A 22,556-nucleotide genomic window follows, 5' to 3' on the forward strand; every position below is an offset into this window, starting at 1 on the left:
GCAGGATAAGCGACGAGCCATTTCAATTTACTCAACGAATCTACAGATCCTGTTCTGAAGATGACAAGGCGTTTACTGTTACCATAGAAACGAACTATAGTGCCCTGTGAAATTATGGTTTCACTGGCAAATATGTTTCCATAATAAATATGTCATTGTATTTTCAGCCCTTAAACATGGCTTAAATAAAACTATTTTTATTTTATTTTAAGTGTAACCATTTTATCCCAGTGGCGAATCTTCTATTTGGAATAGCTAAATGTACAACAGAAAAATCTGAGAAGGGGAAAAAAGACCGACGACAGGAAAACACTGTATTGGTTTGGTCCCCTTATGGCTATCTCTCGATTAATTTGAAATTTGAGTCTTCGATAGCTTCGTGAGCTAGAAACCTGATGCTTTCGATTCAACAATGCTGTGTATCTGTATGTTTGTAAAACGTTATCTATTTGTATTTTCTTGCTAGCTAACCAATAATTTTTGAGTCAGTGAACGTTAGCTAGCTAACGGTAGCTACATGATGGCTCAACTCATTCATAATTCTTGAAATAGCTAACTTTAGCTAACAACCTAGCAAACCCAGCTATCCGTTCTACGGCTAACGTTACATTGCACGAAGGTAGCTAGTTAGTCAAAATAAAAACATGAGTTAACGCAAAGCAGTCCGTGGCTATTATTGTTTCCAAGTTAGCTTGTAGTCTGAGGTAATTACATTCTAAATGTCTCGCTTATTATCGTTTGTGTAAATTAATCTCGACAGCCCACCGCCAGATAGCTGGCTAATATTAGAGTTGAAAGCTAGTTTTTCAATTATATTTATATTTTTATTTAGTGAACTAATTTGATGGCTTACTTGTGTTAGATTGTTACAAACGCTGGATGTGTTTGTATTAATTCAAATTATGGAGACGAATTTACAGAAGAGACGTGAGAATAAAAAATCCCTGCGAGTGAAAGTTATCAGCTTGGGCAACGCAGAGGTGGGAAAGGTGAGTAGCAACACTGACGAAACCCCGTCCCCTGAACTTGCAAGCGATCTAGCCAAAATCTAATTGAGATACAAACAGCAAGTAAAATGAATTGCTTTTAGTTTTACAAGCCTTCTCATATTTGTGTTGCTTTTATTTTATATTATTTATGTATTATAAATACTCTCAAATTAAAGGTGGCAGTCTGCGCTTTAACCTAATCTTCATTGTTTTAGTTCAGTCAAATGTGCTGGGGTACACCAAAAGAACAGAAATTGTACCACTGGTCAAATACTTACGGACTGCACTGTAGTTAATAGAATATAGTTTGGATTAGTGGATTTTCAGATTAGTGGACAGAAAAATTGCTCTTTTGTATGACATAACTTCAAGTAGGATAATTAATTGAGCTAATTTACATACCATTTTGTATGTGACTGAGTCTCACTAGGAATAAAAATGGGCTATGTGGTCAACAACTTGCATGGCTAGTTCAGTTCATTTTATTGAGCAGAGGTACACTTTTCCATCTCTTCCTTTGGGAATGGTATTGAGTGCAGTTTTAGTTTGCCACATAAACGTCCCATTTCCAGCAATACAAAAAAGTGTTTACCATAAATCAAACTCAGGAACTGTGCTTCCCTTCACCCATAAGGATCAGCACATTCCAGATTCACTCAATTCATGCAGTAGTCATGACAATAGAATTTAGAACTTAAACTTGACAGTTGTATTCATCGTTTAACCAAGATTCTCTTCAGGTCATTTGTCATAAGGCATCAATTGGACGGTGAACATTTATCAAATCGGATGCATTTATTTTGCCTATTGTTATATCCCAAAACCTGCCTGTGTTACAATGATATGAGGAACAATTTTGGACACAGCACAGCACTAGTGCCCAAAGCAAATTTATAAAAAGATTCTGGTGTTGGACAGGACGCAGGCCAAAGTAAGGCCCACAGAAGACGACAACCCTTGATCTAAAACAGGTAGTAACTTCCAAAGAAATAAAAACAGGAGGATTCCTACTCATAAATCCTTATCAAAAAGTGAACAAATGAAAAGCATAAAAAACACTCAAAAAGGCAAAAACCAACAAGTCGAAAGACTATCACAGCATAATGTCTAGCCACAAAATCCTACTCCACATTCCCTTCAGCTGCTATGTACACATGCTATGCAGGGCTATACGTAGGCCACAGGGAGGTGGAGGCAATCTGGCAATTGCCAGCTTAATTAGGGTGGAGCTCCAAATTAGAAAGAGAGACACACTGGAGGGGGGTATTGAAATTAATTTGGAATGATTATTATAATTGCTATAATATTATACAAAATCCTTTACATTTGTGTTGCCAAATTCTGTTTCCGTGATTCATATGTTTATAGTCATTTTTTAAACTTTATTTTCGAGGGCCACATTGAAATTGTGTTTGCAGAAATGTGCTATACTCAAGGCAGACATGTACCATGCCATCTTTTATTGAGGCCTAATGTATGTATTTTAGTCCCCCAAAAATCCAATCAAATTCTACCTGTCAGGACATACTCTACCTTACCTATCTAGTAATAATATCACTGCTATGTAGTGTGAACGACTACTAATACTGATAGGTAGATTGATAAATACAGCTAAACTGCTCAATACTGCTATACAAGACAATCTACATTCCTTTGTTTTTGCAATACCCTGAATATATTTAGGGTTCAGATAAAAAGATAAACCTGAGGCAAGTGTTCAGAATTTGAGCTTTTATTTCCTGGTATTTACACCTCAATGTATAAATTACTTAGAACATAGCACCTTTGGAATCACACCACTTGATTTTTAGGTGAGCGAAAGAATTGGAACAGAGAGTATTTATATAAATGAAAGTAAATAACGCTTCATATTTGGTAGCATAACCCTTGCTTGTAATGACTGCATCAAGCCTGCGACCCATTCACCAAACTGTTGCATTCTTCTTTTGGTTAATCTTTTCTAACACAAATGCAGTCTTCACAGGCAAAACCCAAGGCTAAAACCAAGAGTAGACATTCAGAACTATTTATTGTTTAACCAATCAATCTAACAGGATACATCTGGGCAACAAGAAACACCTGTCAGTCACATGTTCCAATACTTTTGCTCACCTAAAAATTGGGTGGTCCGATACAAAAGGTGATATGTTTTAAGTTGTTTAACAAATCTAGATAAGAATTAATACCAGGAAATAAAAGCTGAAATTCTCATCTGTCATCTAATGTACAACTTTTGACCTTTTGATATATTTCTGGGTGTATGTATTGTGCTAATAATATTCAGTATAACTGTTGTTGAAAATCACTATTTGATGTGATCATGCAGTTTGATAACAATTATAATGCTAATTTTTCTTTCCTCTCTTCCAGAGTTGCATTATTAAACGTTATTGTGAAAAGAGGTTTGTACCTAAGTATCTGGCAACAATTGGAATCGACTATGGTGTTACAAAGTAAGTGTTCTCAAAGTATTACGTGTCCTTTTAGAATATTTTATTTACTCAGTATCTTCAAAGCTCACTGCAAATATTTTTTGTCTTTACCAGTCTTATCCCAGTAGCAAACTGAAAAAGAATATTAAAGCTATACTTAGTGATTGCTGATTTTCTAACTGAGCTTATTGAGGTTCACACTGTTCTTTGGATTTGCACTAACCTTTGGACATACAGTAGCCACTTAATCTGAATAACATTTTACTGCATTCAGAAAGAATTGTGTCATTTTCCTCAGTAGATACTTATTTACCCGGCCAACAAAGATCTCCCTGAGAAGTAAAATAAATAATTTTGTTAACAGATATCAAATGCTTAGAGTCATACATTAAGATTGGCAGCAATGATATGCAACATATTACAAAATATTACAACACCTCTTCTAAATTATTGAAATATTTATTTTTATTTTCTTGTTAATAAACATTTAGAGTTCAAGTGCGGGACCGGGAGATGAAAGTCAATATTTTTGACATGGCTGGACATCCATTTTTTTATGAGGTGAGTGCATGACCTTTGTGAGCTTTGGAGGAATTCTAGAAATCCAGAAGTTTTTCCTGCATACTAGTAATTACAGGTCTGTTTCATCACAGACTGCACTTTAGATGATACTGATTTAGATGACAGAAAATGATACTGTAAACAGAAGACATAGGGTCAAGGGGGAAATCTTGGGATGGTAAAAAAAAAAAGCCAAAATCCACCTTTTGAGATGTCTTATGGGTCATACATGTGCACTACTTTCACTGTAAATGTTTGCCTCTGTAGCTTAATTATAAAGGTTTTGTTAAAATAAAGAGCCATTTTCTATACGCACAGACTTTCACAGCAGTTCTCCATATAGAAAACATGTCAGCTATAATTGGCCCACACAATGAAGAAAAATACATTCATAAAAAACTAACATGTTTAAAAAGTGTGTTTTCAGAGTAATGTACAGGATAGGGCACAGCAAGCATGTAAAAAGAAATTGATTGGCCTAGCCGATCATCTGTTTATTCTGACATGAGTGTTTCTAAATTTGATCTCTGATTGTTGCTTGCCACAACAGAAAATGTTTCAGCAATGTCTTTTTCAAGAGCTAGTATGCAATGAGCACCAATTGCCTGTCCGAAGGGCAAGAATTATCTGGCTCACCAGTATAGAATCAGGAATTGCAATCCACTGAACAAGAATGTATGATTTTTTAAGAACATTAAATTAGTGAAGTATAGCAAGTTGGCCTTTTGTATTATCGTTAGTGAATATTCAGTTGATGTGCAAAAATACACAATGCAAACAACAAAAGAACATCATTGATTATTTACTCATCACAGTAAAGTCAAATCCAATCTACATATATATAAAGCACCTACCTGTTAGTAAATAATAATCCACAAACTAATGTTGTTAACAATTGTCAACATTTAAAATAGGTTCACATCAAGCTCAGATGAAGTGCATGTAGGTAACATTTCTAAATGCATGATTTGTTAATGCTCATAAATAAAGGAAAATGGATTGATGGGAAACAGTCAAACCATATACCAACCTAAAGACTGAATATTTAAAAAGTATTTATAGCATTTCTCGCTTAAACGGTTAAAGTATGATCCAATCTACCCTTATACAATTATATATCATTAATACACATAACAAAATGACTGTTGAACCCACCTCTGACCCACACATACACTCACACACAAATATCTGTTGCCCTTATCGCTAGCCTGACCTGGCCGAGACTTGAAGAGGCCCCTGCTCTCAGTACATCTCTTTTGACATGCCTATCAATTGTATTGAGCTGTTATGACAAATATAATAATATAATAAATATATATAATACATATATTTTTTGCACTTTGTCTTTCTAATCCGTGTCTCAACAGCAGCGCAAATAGGACAAATGGTCATTTTTTTTCATGCATGTTTCAGTGCAGTTTGTTTTAAATGATCACTCCGAAAATGCAGAGCAGAATGACAGAAATGCCTGAGCTATTTCCGAACTGTGGCAGATCCCTGGAGAACAGTGCAAATTCAGGGGTGCCATTCCCGAGTGCAGTATCTGCATTTTTGGGGTCACAGGTCAAATTAGTGCCCATGATTCTTAGGCATAAAAATCCCCCTATGAATACCTATTAAATTTGCTCAATACCATTAATCTACCTACAACATATTTCATTGGACAGTCTTTTTCCTCATTTTCACTGTTTATGTAGTTATTACGGTTTGCCTTTATAGTGGAGTATTATACTGCCCTCCTCTGTGTTCTCTGGTACTGCTGCTGTACAATCGATCTAGTCAATCCAACTAGTCTGAATGACATCTACATTACAGAGTCCAGCTCCAGGCTTGTTGGTACACTGTGAATATGAAAGGTTCATAGATATAGACACCGTAGGTAAACCTGCTGCTAAACACTAATAAATATGTATGCAAAAATTAGATGTGATATTGTTGAAAGACAATTAATATTGATGTTGCATTCTGAAGTTAGATTTTTCCAGTTCTGATTCGCCTTAAACCCAGCCCCCAGGCAAAAAATATTATTACAGTGTTGCTACATAACCTTAGTAATTTGATTAATTTATAATGTTACATTACAATATTTTAGTCCACAACAAGGATATTTTACCAGTCAAAGATACATGGTCAAAGATATTTGGACTTGTATTTCCCCACTGTGGAGATTTATGTAGATGTATTTTGAGATTATATTATTGTATTATTATTTTCTGGAGGCTGTATTTCAGATTAAAACAGGATCCCGAACTTTATGACCTACAGTGAGCACCATAATTCATTGGACAGTGACACATTTCTTGTTATTTTGGTTCTGTACTCCCAACACTTTGAGTTTGAAAGGCATTATGGTGCTCACTATATACTGTATATTGTGTTTGTGAGTTACTGCTGGTACTGCAGAGCTATAGACAACAGTAGATTGATTGCTGTTATACAATAACCTCCACTAAAAAACCCAAAAAAAACACCTTAGTTTCAATATAATGATGAGGACAAAATTTATATCCCAGTGATTTCATTTGCACACAGTCATACGATGCTCGACACACGATACACCGCTGACACCAATTATTATGAGGGTAAGACAGAACATACCAAATTGTGATCTTTGGGTGGAGTATTCTTCCTCTGAAGTTGCACCTCCCTTGCCACGCTGTGCAGGTGCGAAATGAGTTCTACAAAGACTCGCAGGGGGTGATCCTGGTGTACGATGTGGGGCTGAAAGAGAGCTTCGATGCCCTGGACAGCTGGCTGGGGGAGATGAAGCAGGAGATGGGTTCACATGCCAACATGGAGAGCATCGTCTTTGTTGTGTGTGCCAACAAGGTACATTCATTCTCCTGATATCCAACCTGTATGATGCATTATTATTACAGCTTTACAATTCGGTGCCAAGTGTAGATATCATCATATAGCCTTCCTCTGCTTTGTCGGTTTGTCAACTGATGTTTTAGGTGCAAAGGAACCCAGTGCTGTTTCTTTTTTTATTTTTATTTCTTATTTCACTGGACTAGTCTTCAAATTGTCTACTTCCCGTAGCATTTAAGCTAGGTTAACTCATGGCCTAATTAGTGACAGTAGCTCAGCATGTTTCATTGCACTTTGTTAATTTGCTAAATTACTTTATTCTTGGTGTGTATACACCAACAATAAGAGTGATGATGTTAATGTAGATCAGTTGTCTTAATTCCTGGTTCTGGAGAGCTGCAGGATGTGCTGGTTTTTGTTTTGGCCTTATTATATCAGCAACCAATTCAGACCCAAGAAACCAGATGAGGTGAGTTAACTGTGTAATGAACTGCTTTTATCGATCAATTAAGCGCTGAGTAACAACAAAAGCCGGCACACCCTGTGGCTCTCCAGGACCAGGAGTGAGGACCACTCATCTAGATGTAAGGAGTGAGTTGTAGTTATTGGTTGTGGCTATGCCACAGGTGGACCTGACGAAGAGGCGAGTGGTGGACGAGAGCGAGGGCCGGTTGTGGGCGGAGAGCCGTGGTTTTCACTACTTTGAGACTTCCGCGCAGAGTGGCGAGGGCATCAGTGAGATGTTCCAGGTGAGCGCGCTCCTGCCCTTCTCCTTCAACAGTGTTGTATCAAAAGAGGGCTTATGCACTTACTGGGCCTCTTTCACGAAACATGCATAATGATTACATTTTATAATTCATTGTGCTTACAACTCTTTCCATTAAAATTTCTGCATTCAGAATTAGATTAGATTTTAAATGAGATTTTTTAGGAAAATCTAAATCTATGTATGGTTGGACATGCGCTTGTAGGCACACATCAAAGATGTGTCTATAGAATGCATTTCTAAGACATGCTAAGTCATTGTAAATACTGTACGTTTGCGGTGAATGATGAATGGTCGATGTCCCTGAAGGCAGCATGCTTTTGATGGGATTGCTAGGGTGTTTTCTTATGTAATTCAACATTAACGAGCATGCACATTCAGTTTTATGAATAATTGCCATTCATTCTCTTATACACCTACGCACAAAAACAGATGTCTATTTCATGAATCCTATGTTGGCTTTTCATCTGAACGTTTATTAAGAAAAAAATTGAAGAAAATAAATAATTGACGAAAGGTTTTGTGAATGAGGCCCATTGACTATATAATAACTGGTGGTGAAACAGAATTCTCACAGAACTGTCTCATCCCTGTGGGATAATGGCTCAAAATGGCCGCCTTTATTGCTTTTCTAGGCTTTCTTCTCCTCCATTACTGACATGTGTGAGAACGGGGGGCGGCGGCCAGCATCCGGGGTCAGTGCTGGCTTCACCAGGGAGCAGGCCGACACGATCCGCAGAATTCGCAGCAGCAAAGACAGTTGGGAAATGCTGGGAGTCAAGCCAGGGGCTACCAGGTGAGTGTCGAGAAGAGATGGGCATCTGCGTTTACACTGAAATAATAATAATAACTATAGTAATGTTTTGCAAGACATACTAAATTATATAAAGAGTTTGTACAAACTGATAGAAAATTTTTTTTTCAGGAAAATAATTATATAATTATATACATCTGCAAACAAAGCAAAATGTTCAAATTTGAATGTAGTGGGTGCTGAAATCATTCAAACTGCCACCTTTTCTCCCTCCTCCACTTGAGTCAATAACTTTAAGCCCCTTTTTAGATTGACATTTTCTGATAATGTTTCTGACAGTGAAACATTTAGACAGTTTGAAACATTTAGAGAGTTTTGTGTAGTCTTCTCCTTCCTGGTGGAAATGGACCATCTTCATTCTGACATCCTTGGACAACTGTTTAGAGGAACCCATGGTTGTTAATACCAGCCACTGCAGTTGGATTCTTTAGAAGTCATGGAGTTATGCTTCAGAATAAAATGCTTCAGGATTACAGTCCACTCCAAAAGTATTGGAACAGCAAATTAAATTCCTTTGTTTTTTCAATACACTGAAGGCAATTGAGTTGGAGTTCAAAAGTTGTACATGAAATGACGGATCAAAATTTCAGCTTTTATTTTGATCTAGATTTGATCTAGAACTTAGAACTTAGAACATTTAACCTTTTGTATCAGACCACCCAATTTTTATGTGAGAAAAAGTATTGGAACATGTGACTGACAGGTGTTTGTTGTTCCCAGATGTGTCCTGTTGGATTGATTGGTTAAACAATAAATAGTTCTGAATGTCTACTCTTGGTTTTAGCCTTAGGATTTGCATGTGAAGACTGCATTTGTGTTAGAAACATGACGAGCAGAGAGCTGTCTTTTGGAGAAAAGCAAGCCATTTTGAAGTTAGAAAAGAGGGGAAGTCGATCTGTGCAATTGCACAAGCATTGGGCATAGTTGTAGAACAACTTTGAATGTCCTGAAAAAGAAAGAAACCGTTGGTGTACTGAGCAACAGACATTGAACAGGTTGACCGCGGAAAATAACGGTTTATGACAAAAACATTGTGAGAGCTGTGAAGAAAACCCCCAAAACATCAGCCAGTGACATCACAAAAAATCTCCACAGGGCAGGGGTGAAGGTATCTGATGTGACCAAGATTAACCTCTACCAAAGTGATGGAAAGGCCAAACTGGAGAAAGAAGGCATCTGTTCATGATCCAAAACATAGCTCATCTGTGAAGCACGGTGGAGGAAGTGTCATGGCTTGGGCTTGCTTAGTTGCTTCTGGAGTGGGCTCACTAGTCTTTATTGATGATGTAACTCATCATGGTAGCAGCAGAATTAATTTAGATGTCCACAAAAACATTCTGTCTTACAGAGAAACTAATTTCCAACATAACAAAGAACTTCATTAGGGAGTGGAAGGTTCTAGACTGCCCAAATCTTAACCCAATTGAGCATGCATTTCGCCTCCTGAAGAAGAGATTGAAGGGAAAAATCCCCCGAAACAAACAATTGAAAGAGGCTGCAGTAAATGCCTGGAAAAGTATCACAAAAGAAGAATGCAACAGTTTGGTGATGTCAGTAGGTCACAGGCTTGATGCAGTCATTGCAAGCAAGGGATATGCTACCAAATATTAAGTGTTATTTACTTTCATTTACATAACTGCTCACTTTTGCTCACCCAAAAATTGGGTGGTCTGATACCAAAGGTACAATGTTCTAAGTAGATTACATTACATTACATTATTGGCATTTGGCAGACGCTCTTATCCAGAGCGACGTACAGTTGATTCGACTAAGCAGGAGACAATCCTCCCCTGGAGCAATGCAGGGTTAAGGGCCTCGCTCAAGGGCCCAACTGCTGTGCAGATCTTATTGTGGCTACACAGAGATTAGAACCACCGACCTTGCGTGTCCCAGTCATTTACCTTAACCACTACGCTACAGGCTGCCCTAACACATGTCGGTGTAAATACCAGGAAATAAAAGCTGAAATTCGGAACTCTTCCAATACTTTTGGAGGGGACTGTATATTAAACTGACTGATTGAAGCCCTAACGAGTAAATCACCTGGGTCTGGGCCTTAGTAATCATCTTTTCAAAAAGTAACAGTGAATAATCCAACAGGGTTCCCAAACTTTTGCTCAAGGCCCTTTTCCTTTTTCATCATTTATAAACTGTAAAAATGAAAATAAAAAGCTTTAAAATGTGCAGAAAGGTCTCATATTTAACTCTGTAACATTTATAGTTCAGGTTTGCTTCTGTACACCAAGATATTAATTGTAAAAGGCTTTTTGACTAGCGGTGCCCAAATTGTTGCATGCGACTGCATTTAATTTTAGAATACGAATGTATTGGCAGTCCGTAAAAATGTGGTTAGCTGCTATAATGGTCAAACATAAGCTTTATGTATGCTGGTGCAGTGAATGTACACTAGCTATGGCCTCAATTCCATTTAACCCTGTTTAACCTCCTCAGGCTTACTTGTTACTTTACAACATTTCCATACATAGCCTGTCTAGTTATCCACACCTCCAGCCTCCCTTTACTCTCTCTTCTGTTTAAGTCTTCTGTTTAACCTCCTAAGACCCGCACTCTCTTTTTTGGTATGCATTTTTAATTTCTCTTTGCTATTTGGGCTTATTGGGACCTGCTAAGTATAAAAACTAAGCATCATCTTTTGACATGATGTAGTTTTTGAGAAAAATGATGTCCACATATGTGGACTCTCGGTCTTAAGAATGAAGTATTATGGTTGTACAGCCCAAAATGTGGAGTCCACGCATGTGTACGCCAGTTCTTAGGAGGTTAAGTCAGATTTAGCAATGGTTTGACTAAATTGTATAGGATTTCAATAAAAATGTTTTCCCTGCTAAATAAAGGATATCTGCATGACTAGCAGATGCCACCCTTTTTCAGTTTAAACAAACTGGACAGATGCAACCTAACCCTTATCCCTTTCATTCAGTTTCTGTGCCAATGTCTTTGTTTTGTTGGGTTTTTTTCCATTACCTTCGAACCCTTCATAATATTCACATATCATGCACTGCAGTTCTTTCAGCATTGTCTGAGTGACCACATTTGAGAGACATGGCTGAATGTGTGTACCTTGCGACAAGGCAACCACACATAAGCGGCAATGGGCAATTGGCACAATGGGATGCATGTTGCAATCCGAGGTGAGGTCAGTGAGGTGCTGATCTTGTGGGAACATTCCCAAAATGTGTTGGCACGTCTCACGTGTAGCTCACTGGAGCAGGGCCAGGATGGGAATAGGCTTGTGGGGGTGAGGTAGCCAAGTAGAAAACGGCAAGAATCCCATTACAGCCTATTGCTTTAGCGACACCAGTTCCATATTTTGTCACATGTGGGTGGTAAAACAAGCATGGGGGGGACCTCACCTTCTCGCCATTTTGGAAATCCACATACTACAAGAAATAAGGTAATGTCATTTCAAAAATGATTATGCTTGACTAAAGAATTTGTGCTTTGGCACTCCAAATTGTGGTCAAGTGAGTCCTGTTTGCTTTAATTATCATTGATGTGTCTACAACTTGATTGGAGTCCATCTGTGGCAAATTGATAGTTTAAAAAGGCACACACCTGTGTTTATAAGGTACCACAAATCACACTGCATGTCAGGACAAAAACCAAGCCATTAAGTCCAAGGAACTCTTTGTGGACCATAAAATTGTGGCAAGGCATATATCAGGGTAAGGGTATGAAAACATTTATAACGCTTTTAGTGTTCCCAGGAGCATAGCGGCCTCATTAATTGTGAATTGGAAGAAGTTAGAATTGGAACACTGACTTTTCCTAGAGTTGGCCGTCGGGCCAAACATAGTAACCTGGCAAGAAGGGCCTTGGTCAGGGAAATGACCAAGAACACAAATGTGTTTTGGAGCTTTGGAAGTCCTCTGCAGAGATGGGAGAACCTGCCAGAAAAACGACCATCTCAGCAACACTCCGTCAATCAGGCCTTTATGGTACAGTGACTGGACAGAAGCCACTTTGAGTAAAAGGCATACGACAGCCAACTTGGAGTTTGCAATGCTGCATTTAAAGGACTCTGAGAGCGTGAGGAATAAGTGTCTGGTTTGATAAGACAAAAATGTAACTCTTTGGGCAGTAATCCAAGCACTATATCTGGCTAACACCAGGCACTGCTCATCACCTGGCTAATACAATCCCTAAAGTGAAGCATAGTGGTGGCAGTATCATGCTATGGCCATGCTTCTCAGCTGCAGGGACAGGGAGACTAATCAGAATTGTGGGAAGGATGATTGCAGCCAAATTAAGAGAGGTCCTTGAAGGAAACCTGCTCCACAGTGCACACAACCTCAGACTGGGGTGATGGTTCACCTTTCAGTACAACAATGACCTCTGTCTGTCCTATGGCTCAGCCAAAGCTAAGACTTAAACCCTATAGAACATCCGTGGAGACCTGAGAGCTTCTACAAATACAGAATTAAGGGTTTGAATACTTCTATACATTTTTAAGATTTCAGTTTTTGATTTGAATAGTTTTCAATTTGTCATTATGGGTTATTGAGTGTAGATTGATTGCTATTTTATTCATTAAAATTAAATCTACACTACACAATGAAGTGTGAAAAAGTGAACGGGTGTGAATACTTTCTGAAGCCACTGTATTTACAATTTATACTTTGGCTCTTGGTTGCCATAGTTAACTTGGTAAATACTGGTAGGCTACATGCCGGTCTGGGAGTGGTTAACACTATTGTTACATTACATTGCATTACATTATTGGCATTTGGCAGACGCTCTTATCCAGAGCGACGTACAGTTGATTAGACTAAGCTGGAGACAATCCTCCCCTGGAGCAATGCAGGGTTATGGGCCTTTTTAGCCGACTACTTCAAGCTAGTCTCCTGTTTATCCATTAAAAGCTTAGTTTAAGTGTATTCATACTACGAACATCAGGTGTCAAGTAATTGTCCACCACCCAATGAAATCAGAGGTGGTGACAGTGCATGATGTTGGGGGACTATTTACTTGTATTTATCAATGTTGTTGAATCTCTTTGTTTCAATATTGTGTGTCTGCTGCTGCTAAATAAGATAATGTTTTGTAACTGATCCCAGCCTGGAATTCAGTGTGAACCTTTCAGTGCCTTTCAGTCCCCTTTTGTCCAATTGCCTGTTAATTGATCATGGAATAAAGTGAGATGGCATATCTCCCAGATGGCAGAACTGGTGGTTTGCTATCAGGTTTGAATAGTGTCTCTGTATTATCTGTTGAGAACCTGCTGAGATGTTGGGCTTGTGTTTCAGGGAGGAAGTCAACAAGGCGTACAGGAAGCTGGCCGTGCTCCTGCATCCAGACAAATGTGTGGCGCCAGGCAGCGAGGATGCCTTCAAGGCTGTGGTAAACGCTCGTACTTCACTTCTCAAAAATATCAAGTAAGGTATCTCTGGCAGCATCAGTTCTTCCCACTGCTCCCACGCTGAAAGATCTTCAACAGGACCATAATACCAAACTGCAACAGCAAAAATAGGTGGTGAAATAACTGTCCTCCTCATCTTCCAGGGTTTTTCATGCAGTGCTTCTCAGTTGGCCCTGTGTATGCTAGTTTGTGTCCAATCACAATTGAACCTGTTCATTTTCACTTTTCATGTTTTGAAGGATTTGTATTCATCCCTTTTTTCACGCTGTAATTTTCAATCGTTATGGTAAAAAGTGTTAAAGCGCACGGTTCTATTGTTATAACCTATTTTAAAAAGCCATTGCTTTAGCGACAACAGTTCCTTATTTTGTAACATGTGGGTGGCAAAACAAGTGTGGGGGGACCTCACCTTCTCTGCATTTTGGAAATCCACATACTACAAGAAATAAAGTAATGTCAGTGCCCTTTTCACAACAAGGGTCCAGCGAACCAAACGTATAATAGCTTCTGTAACTTTGTTTTTAGTCAAATGGTTCAAGACTAGCAACCATTTTTTTTAGGCATGTCATTTTCAAGCTTGTTTAAAGAAAAGGGGTGATACTTAAGGGGTTAAGCCACATTATGTAAAAAATAGCTATGCATGTCTTGAATAAAATTCCCATATTCGTCTTGTGTTATATTGCGAATGATTACATAAAGTGAGGTAAAACTTTTTTAACTGATCAAATTAAAGATTAAAGGTGAGTCAATAGGTTGCTAATTTGTGAAATGTGGACAAAGCCACTAAGACCAAACATTTGGCAAGACAAAGCAAATGATAAATCGACTGTGTTAACACTATGAACTTTGCATCCTTGTGGTTGACTCGTCAATGTCCCAAATTATAATACAAGAAACTGTGACTTAATAAAACCGCAAAACGGCAATGTCAGATTGTTAAAAAGACTCTCCGCTTGCGAGAACAGCTTATCTGATGAATATATATCCAGCTGTTGTGCATGCATTACTGTAGGAAACATCAATATCAGGACTGTTTACCTCTCTTTTTGTAATCATTTGCAATATAGCACAATGTGAATAATGAAGTAAATAATCCCTCAATTATGATTGTTGGAGTGAAAACCAGCATACATAAGGTTAATGAGTTTTAATGGTTATAACACTAACTGTATCTGACAGTAATGTTTGTCCAAGGAAGTTGCATTCATTGTGGAATTTTTATAAAACCAGACTTTTATATTTTGCAAACACTTTCTTTCAGTTGATATTATTAGGATATGCATTATATAGCCTGTTACAGTGTTTAAACTCATAAATCAGGTAAACTCCAGTCCTGGATGTCTACTGGTTCTCTCAGTAGACAATGTAGGCCTTGGAAACAAGGTTTATTTATCAGTGGCTTGAATTGAACTTGTAAGTGCTGAAAAACACGGAAACCAGGAGACACTACAGCCCATCCTAGTTCTAAATGAGTATATACTGTAAGTAAACCCCATTATTTCATTGAGATTTGGGTGTATTTGTTCTGAGTTGGCTATAGACATAAGGCGATTGTTGTAATGGCTAAAGTCACACATGGGAAATAGCTGATTACAGTTGAGTTGCAAATAATAAAGCTGATTGGTTAAAACCAATACTGGAATTCAGAAATGCACATTTTTAAATCGCCTAAAATTATCTAACAGATTCCTACAGGCAAATTCCTACAATTAGACTAGAATTAGAAGATGTCTAGTGTTGGGCTAATCCCAGCCTTTTTGGGTAAGATTGCACACCGCCTGAGGTAATGGACTCGTTTTTTGCCTCCCCCAATGGGTGGAGTTTGGAGCAAGAAGGAGCAAGGAAAGGAAGAAGGGAGGTGAAAAATAAGCAATTGGAAAAAGTCCTGTGATTCAGTAGCTTCTTAGATGCCACTAGCTCTTCCCTGTTAGTCTGCTTGGGAAATATCCCCTCAAGTACCTATATTCCAGGAAATAATCAAGAAATACTCCAGTTGGTCCTCCAGAGACAACTTTCAAAACTTCGATATCCCAGTCAGGTAGTTAACTAGATACCTCAATAATCCTATCCAATTTAATGACATATTCAAATTAAAAACCCAAAACCAACATCCCCTTTCTACTTTACTGTCTGTGACTAGATTTTGGTGTCTTGGCAAAGCATATATTTTGTACTGTGTTTAGTTTAACATACAGATAGTTCTGATTGTCAGGTGGTGTGTAAAGTGGTTTAAGGGGTAGTTTTTCCCTAAGCAAATTTCTTTTAAATTATTGTTAAAGTGTTCAAAAATGGAAAGTATAAAAGCAAAAATATGATGAATATTTCTGAAATATGTATTATAACATGCTAAATATAAAAAATGTATCACAGTAAATCAGTTGCCAGGTTCATATGTACAATTGTATGCTTATGTTGAATGTATTTTGCAATGTATTTGCCAGTATATTCTACCATATTTCGTAACTTCTAAAATTGCATTTGATATGGTTTCTTTTATTTGCAGTATACTTTCACAAATACATTCATGATATATATTTTTATTTATGAACTCCATCTTATTACATTTAAAAATTTATAGAAATGTATAGTGGTATAATTGTTTGTATTTGGCATGTGCTATGCACTTCCAGTGTGTTTTTGTTTATACCACAGTTTTATGTATGGTGTTAAAAATGTGCAGTATACTTGGGCAGAGATGATGCAGAATAATGTATGGATTTTTTTTTTGTCTTTCTTTACTGTTGGGTATACAATTCAGTCTGCATGTGAATTTTGCTTGCCTACTTCAATATGTAAATAATATAAATCCTGAAGTATTCAACTGCCCATGTATGTCTATTCCTCTGTTCTTTAAAACTCAATATCTTGCAGGTTTCAAGGTTTCAACTACTGAGTCATCAACTATCGGAATTTACTTTTTGCCATGTTTTATTTATTAAGGAAAAACGAATGCTCATCAGATTTTGTGACTGTCATTTTAGTTTTGTCGATCTGCAACCTTTTTGGTGCAGCCTATACGGCTGTTTGACAAACCAGTAAAAAGTTCAATTTCTGGCTAAACATGTGGTACAGTCCTTACAGCAGCCGATGAAAGCTATGTGCAATGGGGGATGCCGGATCCCCCACCATGCCACTCTACCAGCTGTGGTCCCTTCTTTAATGTTGCTTTCTCTGCTTTCTACCTGTCTGAATAAAGCAAACAAAAATGCAATAAGAGGGTGGATTGTCCTGGTCTACTTGGTCTACTTAAAAAAAAAATAAAGAAAATCTCAAAATGGCCACATGTTAAACCATTGAAATTGGTCTACATCTATTACCCTTGACTTTCAATGAATGCATTTATTTCCCCCATGTATTTTATTATATTAGTGTGTATTTTATTTTCAATATGCTGTTTGTGCAATGCTATAACTGTTCCTCCTCCTTTGGTGTATCACAAGAGCTTAAAACCTTATTAAGGAATTCTACTAAGTGCCACATCAGCCAGTTTTGTTTTCAGTATTCGGTTATATCAAGGACCGGTGGACCGGTTGCATTGCTTTCTGGCGTTGTGTGCAGAAGACAAAATTAGGTGGTTCAGAGGCATGTACTTTATCCAGATTATACCCAATACACCCTGAGTCAGCTGACCCGCTCAGCCTTCCAAATCCCCAGAGCTCTCTCTCACTCTCTGCTTTGAGGTCAACCAATCACATCATCTGTCATTGCAAATACCCAACAAGAGCAATAGCAATGTTCAAGTGTGCTGTTGTGGGTGATCAAAACTGGCAATAGGTGTATGTGCTAATAAATGTTTGGCTTTTAGTAATAGTAATGCAGGAAATACACAATGAAGCAATATGAATACACGGTTATAGTCAGGATTATGTGTGATGATAATGTGTAAAATATGTACAATTTAGCATTGTCCTTCAGGGCCACATGACATATTCCACGATGTGATGGCACTAGCTCAGTGCAGTGATGTGGTTTTTCGATTTAATTTAGACCATGCCAGTGCTGAAATCATGATTTGGGCAGAGTGTAATGGGCTCAGATGGGCTGGTTTTGCCAAAGTACTGCCCATCTTGTTGAGCAGTTCCTCTGATTGGTTCTGTGCATCAGCCTGTGGCAGCTGCATGAATTACAGCCCCTCAGCAGAATAACTGCAGATTACCTTACATTAATGGCATTTGGCAGACGCTCTTATCCAGAGCGACGTACAACAAAGTGCATACCCATAACCAGGGATAAGTGCGCTGAAAGACCCTGGAGGGAAGTACAATTTCAACTGCTACCTGTACAACAAAGATAAGGACCAGGGCCTATTTGAATTTCTTTTCTTTTTTTTTTCTTTTTTTTAACAAACAAATAAACAACAAAGCAAAAGTGACCAAACTTAACTATCCAAACACTGCTTACCTAGCCAACTAAAAATACCGATACACAAAGTAAATCACAAAGACAACAATTAAGGTTCACAGGGAGGTAGGGAGGGACGCGGAGAGGTGCTGCTTGAAGAGGTGCGTCTTCAGTTTGCGCTTGAATGTGGGGAGAGATTCTACAGTTCTGACCTCAACGGGGAGTTTGTTCCACCACCGTGGAGCCAGAACAGACAGTAGTCGTGAGTGTGAGGTGGAGGTTCGGAGAGGGGGAGGTGCCAAGCGGCCTGTGGAGGATGAACGAAGAGGTTTGGCAGGGGTGTAGGGTCTGATGATTTTTTGTAGGTAAGCTGGGGAAGACCCCTTAACTGCTTGGAAGGCTAGCACCAATGTTTTGAATTTGATGCGAGCCATGACAGGCAGCCAGTGGAGGGAAGTAAGCAGGGGGGTGACGTGTGAGTATTTAGGAAGGTTGAAGACCAGACGAGCTGCTGCATTCTGGATAAATCAGATCAGCTGCTGGATTTCAGAATGAAAAGAAAATAAACCTCAACTGGCTGCATGTATTCTGCACCTGCACAAATTTATAGAGAAAATGGGATGCATGTATCTACAATTCCAGTAAATTGTTGCATATAAAAACATGAATATGGTGGGGGTTGATTAACAGAGGGCCTTTGTATCAATGAGAATTTAAAGGAGGCTCACATTATGAAAATCCCAACATAGGAGGGTTACACGAAGATTCCAGCTTTAATTGCAGACAAATGAATATAAACTGAAATAGGGGCATTCAATATTTTGTTGCAATCCTTTGCAATCAATGAATGCCTGAAGTCTATGACCCATAGACATCACCAGAAGCTGGGTATCTTCCCTGGTGATGCTCTACCAGGCCTGCACTGTAGCCGCTTCAGCTCTTGCTTGTTTTCGGTTTGCCTTCAGAAACCTGGGCCCTTGCTTTGGCTGTATGTTTTGGATTATTGTCCTGCTGCATGATGAAGCATCGTTCAATCAGTTTTGAGGAATTCGCTTGGATCTGAACAGACAAGATGTTTCTGTATACTTTGGCATTTCAATGTTCCTTTTTTTCTCCATACTTTTCTCTTTCCATCACTCTGGTGATGGCCTCATCTGTCCCTAACACTTTACAGGTTTTTTTTATGTACATTTTTAACTGTAACCTTGCCATTCTATTTTTGAGGCTTGCCGGGTGTTTGTATTTTGTTATGAACCATCTGAGGTTATGCTGGTGTGGTCCCATCTATGCCTACATCCTGGAGAGTATTCCTGATCTGTTGAACAGTTACAAATTGATTTTTATTGGTCTCCTGTGGTCTACCTGGTCCAAAATATCCAAAGTGTTGATTTTGACACACCTAATTTTTGGCTATGTCTAAGTAATTTATTCCGATTTTTCAGCCTAATCACTTCATCCAATATGGATGTAAAAACCCTTAAATTAAAGCTATAAATCTGCATTTTAACTTCATAGTCATTATTTTATTTTAATTTCAATTCTGCTGGAGTACAGAGCCAAAACATAAAAAAATGTGTTACTATGGAAATACGTACGGACGGTACTATACGTGCTATCCAATATGCTCTCGGATCTTTTAGGACTGCATGTTCTTGGGCACTTAACAGGCTATGCTTGAGTAGCTTTGTAAGCTTGACTCCCAGTCCATTGCTGGTTGGCATCAGTATCAACAAGGCCCTATAGAAAGTGACAGTTGTTGCTGACTAAGTAATCCTATTTGAATCCCCATTTGGCTACTGAGACTGGACTAGTAGCTGTCTGTTTGGAGCTCCAGCTTTAGACTCATTTGCATATTCTGTCAGAAGTGCTCTTCGTGTCAGTGGACCCTAGCACATTGTCTCTCTGGCTGAGCTCCCCTCAGATTTCCCCAATCCACCACCTAATACCAAGGGGTCATCAGAACGTCATCACCATCTGTCCAGGGATTTCACTCTTTACCTGCCAGTGAGAGGATTGCAGAATCGAGCGCAAGCCTCTACCTATAATCTTCAGGTAAAGATTGCTGGTTCCAAGTAGAGCAAAGGAAGAAATCCTGCACCCTCCACCAAAAACAAGACAAAAACCTGGAATGAGCACAACAGAAGCTGCGGGGAATTTAATGGGGAGATGACTCTCTCAAATACTCTACTCCTTAACTGGAATTTAGTCCTGGGATTTATAATGCCTTCAAGCATACAGACCACTGAAACCCCAGACTGAGAGAAATCCTTTATGGGTGCACAGCTACCTCTTAACTGTTTTGTGTGAGTACTTTGCATTTTGAGGATCAGCATCTAAATTTGGGCATCTGCCATGGATTTACATACACAGTACACTTCCAGAGGTAAGTGGAGTTATGTGTGTATCTTACATGCAGTCAGAATGATCATTTCTTGAATGTATTGGAGGTATTAATTGAAGCGTGTATTCAGTATGTAACTTGCATAAACTCACTGGATCACAACAGTAGAAAACACAATGATTGGATATGAATTCCAATTACACATCGATAGAAATGACATCAATCTGAATCACTGCTGTTCACATTGATTTATTACCTGCCTGTATCAGACATCAAAGTAGCTGAGCAAAAGCACAGAGTACACAGTGTTTACTGATGCAGTGTCTATTGTGTAGGCAACTAGGCTGTCATTTAAAATAATTTGTAATTTAGTGATAAAGAGTGACTGTATTAGAGGATAGCTGTAGGCATCCCTGGTCCTGAAGTGCCAGAAATGTTTTACTTTTTTGTGGCTAATCACCTAATGACATAACTGGATTAACTTTTAGACTTAATGAACACAAATTACCATGTTCTTACGCACTCATGTTCTTTCACCATTCAGACAGAGTAGTCAGACTGAAACTGTTAATACATCAAACTGAAATCAAGCTCAGATGGAGCAGAGGCAAGAAATATAACTGACTCTGTCATATTCCTAATTGGATAAATACAGAGTGATCCAATTGCCATTACTGAGACATCAATAATCTGCCAGTCAAGTTAAAATGAAAAAATTAAAAGTAGTTGCGGTCATTGTGACACACTTCATCATTTTTATACCAAAGGTGTCAGGGAAGATATAGTGGATTTTAGCCCTCTTGAGGCTGCTTTATCTTATTTAAGGGTGTACATACTTGTCCAGCTCAATCCTGATTGGCAGGTTGCGAATACTTGGCCTCATGTATGGCAAAGCCCTCTTCCCCGTGGTGCAATGTGTGATGCACACACATGCACTTGCATGTGCGCACGCATATACTGTACATATATGACACACATGTGTGCATGTACTGTATATACAGTGCATCCGGAAAGTATTCACAGCGCTTCACTTTTTCCATATTTTGTTATGTTACAGCCTTATTCCAAAATTGATTCAGTTCATTTTTTTCCTCCAAATTCTACACACAATACCCCATAATGACAATGTGAAAAAAGTTTTTTTGAGATTTTTGCAAATTTATTAAAAATAAAAAACTAAGAAATCACATGTACATAAGTATTCACAGCCTTTGCCATGAAGCTCAAAATTGAGCTCAGGTGCATCCTGTTTCCTCTGATCAACCTTGAGATGTTTCTACAGCATAATTGGAGTCCACCTGTGGTAAATTCAGTTGATTGGACATGATTTGGAAAGGCACACACCTGTCTATATACGGTCCCACAGTTGACAGTGCATGTCGGAGCACAAGCCAAGCATGAAGTCATAGGAATTGCCTGCAGACCTCCGAAACAGGATTGTCTCGAGGCACAAATCTGGGGAAGGGTACGGAAAGATTTCTGCTGCTTTGATGGTCCCAATGAGCACAGTGGCCTCCATAATCCGTAAATGGAAGAAGTTCGGAACCACCAGGACTCTTCCTAGAGCTGGCCGCCCGTCTAAACTGAGCAATCGGGGGAGAACAGCCTTAGTCAGGGAGGTGACCAAGAACCCGATGGTCACTCTGTCAGTGCTCCAGCATTCCTCTGTGGAGAGAGGAGAACCTTCCAGAAGGACAACCATCTCTGCAGCAATCCACCAATCAGGCCTGTATGGTAGAGTGGCCAGACGGAAGCCACTCCTTAGTAAAAGGCACATGGCAGCCCGCCTGGAGTTTGCCAAAAGGCACCTGAAGGACTCTCAGACCATGAGAAACAAAATTCTCTGGTCTGATGAGACAAAGATTGAACTCTTTGGCGTGAATGCCAGGCGTCATGTTTGGAGGAAACCAGGCACCGCTCATCACCTGGCCAATACCATCCCTGCAATGAAGCATGGTGGTGGCAGCAAACGCTCTTGACCTCAGACTGGGGCGACGGTTCATCTTACAGCAGGACAACGACCCTAAGCACACAGCCAAGATATCAAAGGAGTGGCTTCAGGACAACTCTGTGAATGTCCTTGAGTGGCCCAGCCAGAGCCCAGACTTGAATCCGATTGAA

At 38.9% G+C, this 22,556-nt stretch overlaps 1 protein-coding gene across 1 annotated transcript; it reads left to right on the forward strand.

Annotated features, from left to right (window-relative positions):
• The first annotated feature begins 291 nt into the window (after window positions 1-291).
• On the forward strand, window positions 292-16,967 carry dnajc27 (DnaJ (Hsp40) homolog, subfamily C, member 27). Its single transcript, XM_061242279.1, has 7 exons — window positions 292-989; window positions 3,360-3,442; window positions 3,913-3,982; window positions 6,647-6,811; window positions 7,420-7,542; window positions 8,195-8,355; window positions 13,641-16,967. The coding sequence occupies exons 1-7, from the start codon at window positions 903-905 to the stop codon at window positions 13,771-13,773; spliced, it is 822 nt and encodes a 273-aa protein (XP_061098263.1). The 5' UTR covers window positions 292-902; the 3' UTR covers window positions 13,774-16,967.
• The last annotated feature ends 5,589 nt before the right edge of the window (window positions 16,968-22,556 follow it).

The sequence above is a fragment of the Conger conger genome, chromosome 5 (genome assembly GCF_963514075.1).
Source record: "Conger conger chromosome 5, fConCon1.1, whole genome shotgun sequence".
NCBI classification, from domain to species: domain Eukaryota; kingdom Metazoa; phylum Chordata; class Actinopteri; order Anguilliformes; family Congridae; genus Conger; species Conger conger.